The sequence below is a fragment of the Triplophysa dalaica genome, chromosome 7 (genome assembly GCF_015846415.1).
Source record: "Triplophysa dalaica isolate WHDGS20190420 chromosome 7, ASM1584641v1, whole genome shotgun sequence".
Taxonomy (NCBI): domain Eukaryota; kingdom Metazoa; phylum Chordata; class Actinopteri; order Cypriniformes; family Nemacheilidae; genus Triplophysa; species Triplophysa dalaica.
In genome coordinates, this window is record NC_079548.1 from 1,413,190 (window position 1) to 1,425,368 (window position 12,179).

Consider the following 12,179-nt stretch of genomic DNA (forward strand, 5'->3'; position numbering starts at 1 on the left):
ACTGCATGTTATCTCAGGTAATCCTTTCAGGAATGAATGTTCTCTACACAAACGCAAATGTCATTTTTGAGATTCTATGTTTCCAGGAACGGTCTGAATGTTTAATAATACGTGAGAGCAGGTACAGTCCTGTCATCATAAATCTAGCGTACAGCGTTAGTTCTGGCAGGTCCCGTGAGTCAAGCTTACATCAGCTGATCCTCCTCAACCTATAGAAATATTACGCATTCACAGCTTCCGTTTTGAAATGCATTCAACTAATAGCAGTGTTTCTCAGGAGCAAATTACCCCCCTCCATCCCCAGCTCCACATCACGTTTACAATCGGGACTCGACTTCTGTTATTCCTTTTCATTAGTCTCAAGTACATTTTAATGATGTTTAACACTTAAATGTCTTTAAGAACCAATGACATCTGTTTGTTCTGTTCTGTTTACCCTAAGGGGGGTCATCGATGCACCCCCTGCTCTTATTCATGCTGGCTGTATGGATGGGCTGGGAGTTTTTCCCAGAAGAGAACCATACCACCAATCTCATCTGTATGCTAATTGTCAATCACTTTTGACAGTAGTGAACCTGACAGAAATCCTGTTATTCCACATCAGAATGAAGCACTGAAGTGATGTAGTGAAGGTCATTTCGTTCTCTGGGTTTAAATCAATACCGTCTATCTGAACTGTAGTTTAGCGTGTTATATTATGTGCGTCTGATGTGTTTCTGATGAGATTTCCTGTGTTATATTTGACATGTATTTTCATAAACAGAACTGTATCTTCAGAAGTTTTCAGCAAAAAGAAAAAGCTTTTAAGATGTCTTTATATTCCTTCGGAAATAACTTCAAACATTATTTGACTTCAGCAATAGGACACAGAGATCTGATCTAACCATCAATGAGTCTGAGATGATGCTAAGTGACAAACGAGACGCCTGAAGATTTACTCGAAGAACTGTGTTCAGTGGGATTGGATTTAGTTGATTAATAAGTTAATTACATTTTTATTTCACTAGCAGTCTTTTCACACGGATGGTGCGTTGTTTCTAAAAGATTTCAATCCTTCTTGATTTTCCACCTGTACAGTTCATTTGATCTCAGACTGATCTGATGATGATGAGATAAGATCTCAATGTGGATTCCATGTTCAAACAAAAATCTTGATTATCATAATTAAACAGCGTTTTGGAAATCTATATTGATATTTTCTGTGGACATACCAATATATGCAAATATACAAATTTGTTTTAAGTGCTGTTTTTAATTCATGTTCAATCAGCTTCTTTTAAAGACACGAACACATTATTGTTACACGAGTTGTGAAAAGACTAAATAATGAGGGACGGATGTGTGGGAAAACAGTTTTGTCTTATTAATTTTTTGTTTTGGTCTCGTCTGCATGTTCCTCTTCCTTTCTGTGCGGTTCCTCTTTCTGTTTGCTCACCCCTGTTCTCCATAACCACAGTGTCTGACAGTAACACATATTGCGAGTGCTCTTGACTGTCCACAGGAGAAACCTGGACCAATCCGGAGAACCAGACGACATTGATCCATGACACGTCTGTTGATAACTACCTCGCCCCGCTGCCGAACACCAGACAGACTCGCGTCGATGAGTCTCCAAGAGGCCCGCAGACGCCAGCGATGTGGAACGCCCAGCACCAGCTGCAGCTGCGTCACATCCGTCAGCGTCAGGAGCAGGAGCGTCTGTTCCGTCTCCGTCTGGAAGAGGAACGTCAGCGTCAGGAGCAGCAGAGAGCGCTGGAGAGACAGCGACGAGAGCTGCTTCAGTTACAGTTGCAACAGCAGCAGCAGGAGCATCGACTGCGACGTCAGATCCTCCAACGACAACTGGACATCCAGCAGCAACGCAGACACAAGCAGCAGCCGCCGCCTCTGCTCCCGTCACCTTCCTCCGGTCTCTGCACCATCTATGAGGCCATGGAGACGAGCGAGGAGGACGAGGAGGGGGACACGGAGATCGAATCTGGAGGGAACGACGACTCTCCGCCTCGCTCCGTCCCGTCAGATCTCCCTCTGAGGGTCGCTAACGGAAACCTACGTCGCCCGCCTGCGGAGGATCTGGACTGGAACACTAAACTGGACATGGTCCAGCAGTTGATTCATCAGGCTCTGCTTCTGACAGGTGAAGACGGCTGTCCTCCGCTCCTCTATCTCCCTGGTCAGGGAGGAGGTGTTCTGAGTCCTCTGGAGAGCGGTCTGTGGCCGCACATCATATCGTGCTTGAACTCCTCCACGGCAACGGTTGCTTCTGTCAGCAGTTACTCTCCCGTCAGTCACAGCAGCTCACCGCAAGGTGATTGGACGGTGGTGGAACTAGAAACATATCATTAGACCCAATCCATCCCAACATCAAAATAAATGATCTATGATAACCCCACTCCACATACACTTCGACATGTGTGCCAACTTTCTTTTCTGCTTTCTTTATTCAGTATTTCTGTGTGTGGTGTTCTGAACTAAAACACTAAGTCTTTTAATACTTAAAGCAAACACTTTCTGGGGTCTTGTCTCTGCATGTTTATAGTTTCACATATCATTAACATATTGCCATTGTTTTCTTGATTACACGTGTTTTGTGACGTGTTTAGACAACATAGAGTTGACTTGACATCAAAACATGAATTTCTTGATCCTGATAGGTTAGTGATATTTTCATTATCACAGCGTCATTTTTAAACAGTTCTGCATTTATTATCCATATCCAACTTGTATCAGATATGTCAATGTTTAGTTTCACTTTTGTGTCTCTAGATACGATTAAATATTAAATGTACAATATTTTGCATAGGGATAGTTTACCACAAAATAAAAATTCTGTCTTTGTTTATTCACCCTCAAGTTGTTCCTAATTTGTGAAGAAGTATATGAAGAGTTTGGTTCCAAAATTAGATAAATGTATTTATTTTTATGATTAAATTGTTCAAAAATCTAGTTTTTATTATGTTATCATGTGGTTTGTGTTTTAGATATTATGGCTTAAATCAAAACCAACCAGCTGCAGTTTGATTGATATTAATTGGAATGCACAATAAAAAACATGATTTTAGAAATTGTTTAAAACGGAGTTATTTCATTTTAGAACCAAACTCTTCGTACACACACACATAAATATATATATATATATATATATATATATATATATATATATATATGTGTGTGTAGCCGAAACATTCTTCCAAATATCTTTGTTTAGTAGAACAGCATAATTTCTACAGGTTTTGGAATAATTTGAGTCTGAGTAAATGATGACAGAATTTATTTGGGGGTTTATCTCTTTAAGTAGATCTGTAAGTTTTGCGTTTAAAGCTGTTCTTAGTGAACGCCTGATGTACAGTAACTTCTGTTTGTTTAGATGATGTTTTGTGTATTAATGTCGTAATTGTATCGAGTCGATCATGGCCGGTTTCTGATGTCCTCTCTGGATTTGTGCAGTCGTGAACCTCTTCTCTCCCAACATTCCTGAATCATTACCTCATTTCCTGGGACCCTCAGTTTCAATAGGTTTCCTGGGTTACTGATGATGTCATGGCAACGTGGAAAATGGGTGTCTAAAAGACACATGAGGTAGAGAGTGCGTGCGCGTGCGCGTGTCCTTAACTCCTAGATAGAGAGTACTTCTCATGATTTGCTGTGAGTGATAGAGAGTTATCTCTAGTGTGTGTATGTTCATGGGTCTCTTTAGGTCGTTATATTTTGAACAAAATAAATATTGTATTACAAATTGTCTATAGCTGTAGAATCAGGTTAGGTGTACTTTAAATCTTTAACAGACTCGTTTTAAACATGAGAGGTACAACAGTGCCCTCTGCTGGGCGCTGCGCGACGTTCAGTTCTCAAGATAAAATCAAATCACATCTCACATGACATCATAGGTTTTTATTGTAGTTTAATTCCTTAGTTTTCATTTCGTTCCTTATTTTTATATGATCTGTTTTTAGCAAGTAGGTGCTTTCGTAACATTATTATTTATTGCTACAGGTTTATTGTGTGTTTTTATTTTGTCCCAGTTAATAATTTTGTGTCTCGACCTAAACTTGTAATAGCAAAAAAAAGTTTGAGTACAGTTTAAGTTCATTTAGGTATTTAAAATTTTAATTTAAGTAATTTTAGGGTTGTTATAATAACCACATGAGAGGTATAATGCCCTTGCACGGCATTATTGTTATATTTATGTGTGGTTTCAAACCATAAGAGCAAATGTATTGATTTACTTTTTGCAGTCGTCTTCGTTTCTGATGTAAACAATAGCCCAGCATTCACCTCTGAACGACCCATAACTATAAGTACAAATGAGCTATTATATTACATTATTATAAATTATATTATATTTATTGTACTTTGGGGACTCTGTTAGGTTTTATGTATGATCCGAGCATGTAGCATCCGGTAAATAAATTGTAAATAATATGAAAAAACGGACAAAAAGTTATTTAAATTTACATCGTTGTCTTATTATTTGTCTTGGTGGGCATACTTTATTATTAAATAACACTACTAAAGTAAAGTTAACTTCAAGAAGACTCAATGAAGAAAAAGGAAATCTGTCCGAACGAACCAGGATCTTATTTTTTTTCCAGTGCGTTGTTATATGTTCTCAGTTTTGGATGAATATTCCTTTAATATCTAATAATGGCTCTTATGTCACTCATGCTTTTATTTTGACCTGATTGTGTCAATGCAAGTATTCAGTATTCATTTAAAATTGCTCAAAGCTCCCTGAACTAGAAGCATTTGTGAGGATTTTGTTAAAGTTCCCTTTGGCATCTTTAGTATGAAAGTGTGTCCATTGCGTCATGACCGACATCCCTGTGAAAGATATTATGATTATTACAATAAATTGTGTGAAAAGGATAAAAGATTAAGATGGTATTTGGACATTTATTCAATAGACGTGTCCATGCTGAGATATTTTATGTCAACTGTTAAAATCCCTATACGCGTTTAATAAAAGACATTGACGCGTAAATGTTTCGTACATTTATTTTAAACAGCATTATAAACTACACGTGGACAAACGTTGCAATAGCAGATTTGATACACAAGGGGGCGCGTTTTCCCAAATAAACCCCCTCAATAAAGTAAAACAATTCTGTGTGTAAAGTGAAATAAACTGTTGAAAACAAACGAACAAAAAACGTTCATCAATATTGCAGAGCCCTTGAATGTGGAACGGATACAGAATAATTGAAATGAACTATTAGGACAATTACTGCAGTCATTGTTTTGAAACATGATTGCTAGAAATATAAATAGATAAGAGAATCTGAAATAGAAATAATTTCATGTGATATCTGTAACGTGATCATTTAATTCAATTCAGAAGCATATCTTGTAAAACATCACATCATTGTGAACTTCACTTCGATCAATTCTTGCAAAGACGATTATAGTGGACGCGAATGCGCTCTGCTCAACGGCGCACACATGACCGCGCTCCGGACGACCACCAGAGCGCGCGCCGACGGAGCTCGAGATCAGTGGTGAAGATGTGTGCTCGTTCGGCACGACAGACCGTCGGGTTCGTGTCGTTGAGTCTGATGATGACGAGGAACTGTAGTGTGTAAAGCGCAGGTAAAATAACTTCACCTGTGTTGTACTTTCATGTTGACAGATGAAACTTGTTTTTCTCACTCGTGCGCGTGTTTTCACAGAACAGAGCCCGCGGATTTGACTGAAGGCGGTGAATTATCGTTTCACGAAGGCAAACGGAGCATATTTATCTCTTGATGAGGTTTCATTAGCGTGAAACTGAAGCTCTTCAGGTGAGAAGTATCGGCATCTGTTACCTGAGATGGCCATCAGCATCAGCAGCGGCGGCGCGCGTGTAAGTTGAGATCAGCTGTCACTCGACTCTTCATATCATCTGTGCGCGCGCGGGCTCAGTATGATAATCGTGTTATAAAGTGTATTGAACTCATCACATACACGAAAACAAGTCCATATAGTGAACTGTTGTAAATTGTAGTATAGGATCGAATTTCAAAAAGTAAATGATAAAGTAGAGTTGCGTTAGAATTGTGTAGGGCTAATGTCAACTTTTTAAATGCATCTATTTGTGCAAATATTTCTTAATTATATTGTGTAACTGTCTTATAGTCTAGGATGGTCCATGTGATCAATAATTCATGTGCATGTTACATTTAACACACAAAATATATCAAGACACAGCAACTCACTATTATAAGTATTGTGTACTAATATGATCAAGTGATGTGAACAGCCGATGTGATTATACTTCAAATGTTGGGCAGTGCAAGTCGGGATGGGCTTTTTGTTTTGACAATATTACAATTCACAGAAAATAATATCCAGCTAGAGAAGTGTAGCTGGTCTTTCCACCGAGTGTCATGAACGCATGAATGAGTTTAAAATGAAAATCAGGATTAACAGGTGATCTCAGTTAACATCTCGTGTGTTTATCCTTACTATAGTAAACAGAGCTGTGTGACAAGGTTTTCTTTTCTTTACAGTTTGGCCTATAATGTAAATCTGTTTCTGATGAGCTTTTCTTTCCTAGAAAAATCATCTGTGATGTGGGATGAGTTGTCTTTTAGAGTAGGACAGTCAGAGCTCTTCTGTGAAAAGATCATAGGTCCGTGTTTCCCAAACTGGTTATGGTTATAACATTACTATTTATTTTACGTATTTAATTAATATTTATATTAATTGATATACGTATTTTGTTGTGAAATACGTGTACTAAATCAAATAAAAACTACTCAACAGTTATTGATTCTTTGCGAAGGTAAACTGGAAGTTAAGATTGTGTCACATATCGTTTGTTTATGTTGTTGACGCTAAAACCGTCTTTAGGATGAACAAATAGATAAATCTTTCAAATCTTATTTGAAAATGTATGTGAATGTGACTTCTGTTGCAGTGATGCTTTAGCTCTCTGTCCATCAGTGAAGAATTAAATATTGAAGAGTTTCGTATCTCTAGCCCTCTCTCTCTCTCTCTCTCTCTCTCTCTCTCTCTCTTCTCTCTCTCTCTCTCTCTCTCTCTCTCTCTCTCTCTCTCTCTCTCTCTGTCTCTCTGTCTCTCACTCTCTCTCTCTCTCTCTCTCTCTCTCTCGCTCTCTCTCTCTCTCTCTCTCTCTCTCTCTCTCTCTCTCTCTCTTTCTCTCTCTTTCTCTTTCTCTTTCTCTCTCTCTCTCTCTCTCTCTCTCTGTCTCTCTCTCTTTCTCTCTCTCTCTCTTTCTCTCTCTCTCTCTCTCTCTCTCTCTCTTTCTCTCTCTCTCTCTCTCCTCTCTCTCTCTTTCTCTCTCTCTTTCTCTCTTTCTCTCTCTCTCTCTCTCTCTCGTCTCTCTCTCTCTCTCTCTCTCTCTCTTCACCCATTTTTTCATCACAAACTGAAAGTTAAGGACACTTTTAGGTTGAGTGTGACACAGGTGATGTTTGTGATGATGATCTCGCTCAGGGGTGAAGGATGGACTGACTCTCTGATGCTTTTATCCGGGTCGTGTCCCTGTTCACCTCCTGCTTCTGCACACCATTAGATGCATTAAAGCTCACTGAAGGAAATCAATACGGTGCTGCTGGTGCTTTACCAAACCAACCGTCTGAATGTTTTGAGAGGAGAAAGCAGCTGTAATGTTTGTGTCACAGATGTCTCATCAGGAGTCTGTCATCCTCAACCGCTTCTCAGACATTCACCAGTAACATGTAAACGTGAGACACGACGAGATTATGATGTAAAGACAACATGTGCTGAACTCATCATCTAGTAGTGGAGCAAATATTATACATTTGTGAATTTGGACATTTTCTTGTGTCAGTATTGCCTGAGAAAGACACAGGTGTGTGTGTGTGTGTGTGTATGTGTGTGAAGATCAGCTGTCAGAATGAATGTCTCTCACAGCATTCAAATATAGATGAAATGGGAGTTTTATGGGAATACTTCACCTGAGAAATCTTTTATTCATCTTTTTTCCTTCTGGAATCCTCATCTGCTTTGTGACTGATATGAACAGGTGAAGAAGTGCTTTACAGATATTGATCATATGTGTTTTGTTGATTTTGCAGGTGAATCAGTGTTTTTGTATAAATATGAATACAGTCTTCTGAGAAATGTTTCTGAGGCACACAGGTGGTGTTGGTGCTGTCATTGGCTGAGGTTTGTTCTGGGCAGAATGTTGTCGAGGAGCAGGTTGGGTTGTCTAGGATTTCATTTCTGAAGGAGTGTTGTGAATGTGCGCGCGCATGCGTACATGTGTGTTGTGATAATTTGTGTGTATCCTGTGCATGCGTGTGTTATATAAGTGTGTTTGCGGCTCTGTGAATGTGTGTGTATCTCTCCTGTCAGTGTGTGTGTTTGTGTGTGCATGCTCTGGGAGTGTATGTGTTACTGCCCTGTCAGTGTGTGTGTGTGTGTGTGTGTGTCTGCCCTCTCAGTGTGTGTGTAAATGTGTGTTTGTCCGTTCTGTCAGTGTGTTTGTCTTGAGTGTATGTCTTATCTTTGTGTCTTGTGTGGGTGGTTGTCTTGGGTGTGTGTGTTAAAGATTGAGGTCTTCCTCTACAGCTTCAGTATCAGAGTTGAAAGTGACTGTAGAGATCAGCGATCTCAATAAGATGAAACATCACACACACCTGCTGATAAACCATACACACTTGAAATGCACACACACACACACACTCACACAAACTAGTGAACAGGAAGTTGTTTGAGTGATTTCAACACTGTTTCCACCGCATGCCCATGTGTTCCTGTGAGCGAAAAACATTTCTCTGGTGTGTCACTCAGATAACCAGGAAGCTGTTTGTGTGTCTGTGAGCGGAAGTCAGCGCTGTGGGTCTGATCATTAAACGCTGTTCTCTCTGACGAGCAGACAGACGATCCGACAGGTGGACAGAGGAGCAGGGGATGGAGAGTGAAGATCCAGCAGAGTCAGTGTGTTCTCCAGACGAGACAGAGTCTGATCATGTGGTAGGAGTTTCTGTGTCTGTGTGTCTCGTATCAGACGTGATGACCAAACATGGTGTCGTCTTCACACTGTGATCGCTCGCACACTCTTGAACTCTTGCACACATCCCTGCTAACGTTTTTCAAAATTTTCTCTTGAAGGTTCACAAAACAAAGCACTTTAAAACACAAATGTCATTGATTAATGTTCTTGAAACATTATGATGTGTTTAAAATGCTCAGAAATAACGTTTCCACCACCTTATGGGAACGTTAGCAAACGTTCTTATAAAAAAGTACCTTTTCTTGGCTGGGATGAGCGGTTTTAAATCATGAACTTCAGGTGGTTTGGTCTCAGAGAATCTGTGCAATTCCTCATTTATTGCTCAAGGAGATCTCGTGCACTTTCACTTGTGCAATGTGACGTGTCTCAGATGAAGGGAGTGAGTTTATACATGAAGTATTGATTTGGTGAACGGTTTGTTGACTCTTAAACATCTTCTGAAGAGAAAGAGACAGAAGTGAGACGTGTGTTATCATATCATTCATTAAACTCGTTTGCTCTTCAATGAACCTGATGAGAAGTGTTTCCCTTCATATTAAGATTTGATCTTTATGATGCGAGAGATGATTGAGATTGAGACACATCTGAGATAACTGCTGTCTTGTTCTCAGGAAACGTCCGAGAAACAGAAGTGTTGTTGTAGGTGTGACGTTGTCTTACTGCAGGTCGTGTGGTGTTTTGTGTTGAGACGTTTAATATGTGTGTGTTGATGTACTGAAGGGAGTTTTCCTGTCTGATGTGAAAGCGAGCACAACTTCCTGGTTCACTCATAACATTCACACATTTGTAGAAAGACTTCATATACACGTTCATGATGAGTCCGTATCCTCAGAATCATTTAACACATGAGAGAACATGAGCTGATGTTACTGTCCAGAGGAACATTATTGCTCATTCAGAGCTCAGGAGATTTGAAGGTGTTCACAGTTGTGTTTCATATAAGTACCAACTTGGTCTCAGATGTTTCGCTTCCAAAAAAGATAATTAGATTAGTGTGATTGTTGAAACAAATGAAGAGTATGGAGGTGTAAAATGAATAGGGATTTTAGAGGTCAAATCAGTGCAAATACTAGGAAAAATAGGGGCCCTAAGCAAACTTGTGAGGGGCCCTTGTACAAATAATTAAAATTAGACATAAACATAAATGTAAACTGTATAAAATAAAAATGCAATTATCACATTTAAATGAATGAAGACTGAAAGACTAAAAAAACATTACACTGACAGAAAGTACAATGAAGTATAACATTATATTCAAATTCTGATTGACAATGGCTGAGTGGCTCTGGAACCATCTAGTTGTCAAAAACCTTAACACGCAAACGCTGTCTTTACTACACAAATAATGATTAACTAACAAAAGTAAAACATGACAAATACAGTTTACTAAATTCTCTAAATGTGATGGCACAAACTAAAGATGACATTATCATGTGCAAACTAAATACTGATACTGAATTTGTAAATCTGTACTGGAGAATTGTTTATAAGTAGGCCGATAAATTTATTGCATAATTTGGCAAAACGAAATAAGACTTGACAGGAACGGAGAAGGCACAACCCACATGCAGGCAACAGTTCACGGAAACTAAACTTTATTTAAACATAACAAAAGGCCACACTGGGCATAAACAAGTGCAAACAAAGCAAAATGAATCAGCACAGGACAGCAAACACAAGGGCATGAAATAGGGAACCAAATTGTCAGGAAACTGGAAGAAGAACCCAAGCGCAGGCAGCGATGCAAAACACGAAACTTTAATTAATAACAAACAAAAGACCCACAAGGGGGAAAAATAAAAACAAACTTAAAAGAAAAGACTTTCCACAAGGGGGCAAAATAAGAATGCAGGATAACTCACTACTAAACAACAGAGACTAGACTAAATAATACAAACGACATCAAGAAAAATCCAAATGTTAGGTAATCCAAGATCGACACTGGAGAGAGCACATGGGATGCCAAAACAAGCAATGCCATGTCTCTCTCTCTCTAAACATGTGGGTCTGTCATGATCCTGCCACAAGACTAAGAAAAACATGACCAAATGAGACAGAATCATGACAACTTTAAAACTATTCTTTCTTATTCTTTTGCGTTGTGTTCTTTCAGTTTTTTCCGTTCCAGATGGATTCCTTCGTTTTTAAGCAATGGTCATAAGATGCATATCAGCACATCATGCACACGTCATTACCTGCCGCCCACTGCATAATACCTGAGTACATAACAGTAATTCAATAAATGTATTATTAAAAATGAAAAGTTGAATCCACAAGTTATAAAAGTAGGGTCTTGTTTACAATAATGTTTTTGATGTGGTACTCAAGGGGGGCCCCTGGTGTTGCAGGGGTCCTACACAACCTGTGTAGTCTCCGTATTGGAAAGATCATCTCTGGGTAAAGTAATCTGGATTTGGGTAAATTTGATGAGAAATGTTTGAGTTGATATTGAGATCTGCAATAATATTGACTTTTGATTGCAGACAAGACAAATCTGAGCTCAGTTTGACACAATGTTATAACTAATGACTTAGACATTTTTGACATTTCTGACTCTCAGGAGACACACATGAGACTTAGATCAAAGATTCTATTTATTCTCATTGGTATCATCACTGGTCTTTATATTTTCACTGATGACACAAAGCCTTTAGAGTTTCGGTGAGCTTTGTGCTGTGACCTTTTGTGACCCCTCTTGTGTTTCCTCTAGGAGTCAGACGGTCTGTCCGTTCTGGAGCAGCTTGGTCTAGATCAGAACTCTGATTTGTCGGACTCCAGCGTTCAGCAGCGATTGGACGAGCAGCGCGAGAGGATTCGCAGGGAGATCCGTAAAGAGCTGAAGATCAAAGCGGGTGCAGACAACTTGCGGCGGGCGACCACAGACAAACGTAATGTCCAGCAGGTGGAGAGTCAGTTACGCAGCTCCACACGCAGACTGGATTCGCTGCACGTGCAGCTGCAGGAGCTGGATGCACACATAGTGGTCAAGGGTCACGACGACAGCAAAGGTCAGAGGTCAAAATATTTAGCGCAATGCTGTTGTTCATCACTGTCGTGATAAGGTGCTCAAAGCTTTTATTTTGGGTATATTTTAGTCTTTTTGTTGTAGGTAAATTTGCTGTGTTTCGTGTGTCTCATGTGCTATGATGATGTGTTCTCATCCATAATGACACATGGCTGAATGTTACATCCTGACCTT

General features: G+C 39.4%; 2 protein-coding genes across 2 annotated transcripts in view; both read left to right on the forward strand.

The window, feature by feature from the left end:
• The first annotated feature begins 8 nt into the window (after positions 1-8).
• On the forward strand, positions 9-5,809 carry LOC130425987 (proline-rich protein 36-like). Its single transcript, XM_056752465.1, has 2 exons — positions 9-5,586; positions 5,667-5,809. The coding sequence occupies exon 1, from the start codon at positions 1,636-1,638 to the stop codon at positions 2,344-2,346; it is 711 nt and encodes a 236-aa protein (XP_056608443.1). The 5' UTR covers positions 9-1,635; the 3' UTR covers positions 2,347-5,586; positions 5,667-5,809.
• A 1,591-nt stretch (positions 5,810-7,400) lies between these two features.
• Positions 7,401-12,179, forward strand: part of pkn1b (protein kinase N1b) — an 18,353-nt gene continuing 13,574 nt past the window's right edge. Inside the window, 2 exon segments of the mRNA XM_056752358.1 lie at positions 7,401-8,940; positions 11,691-11,988. Coding sequence (XP_056608336.1) covers positions 8,878-8,940; positions 11,691-11,988 — 361 coding nt within the window. The 5' untranslated portion in view covers positions 7,401-8,877.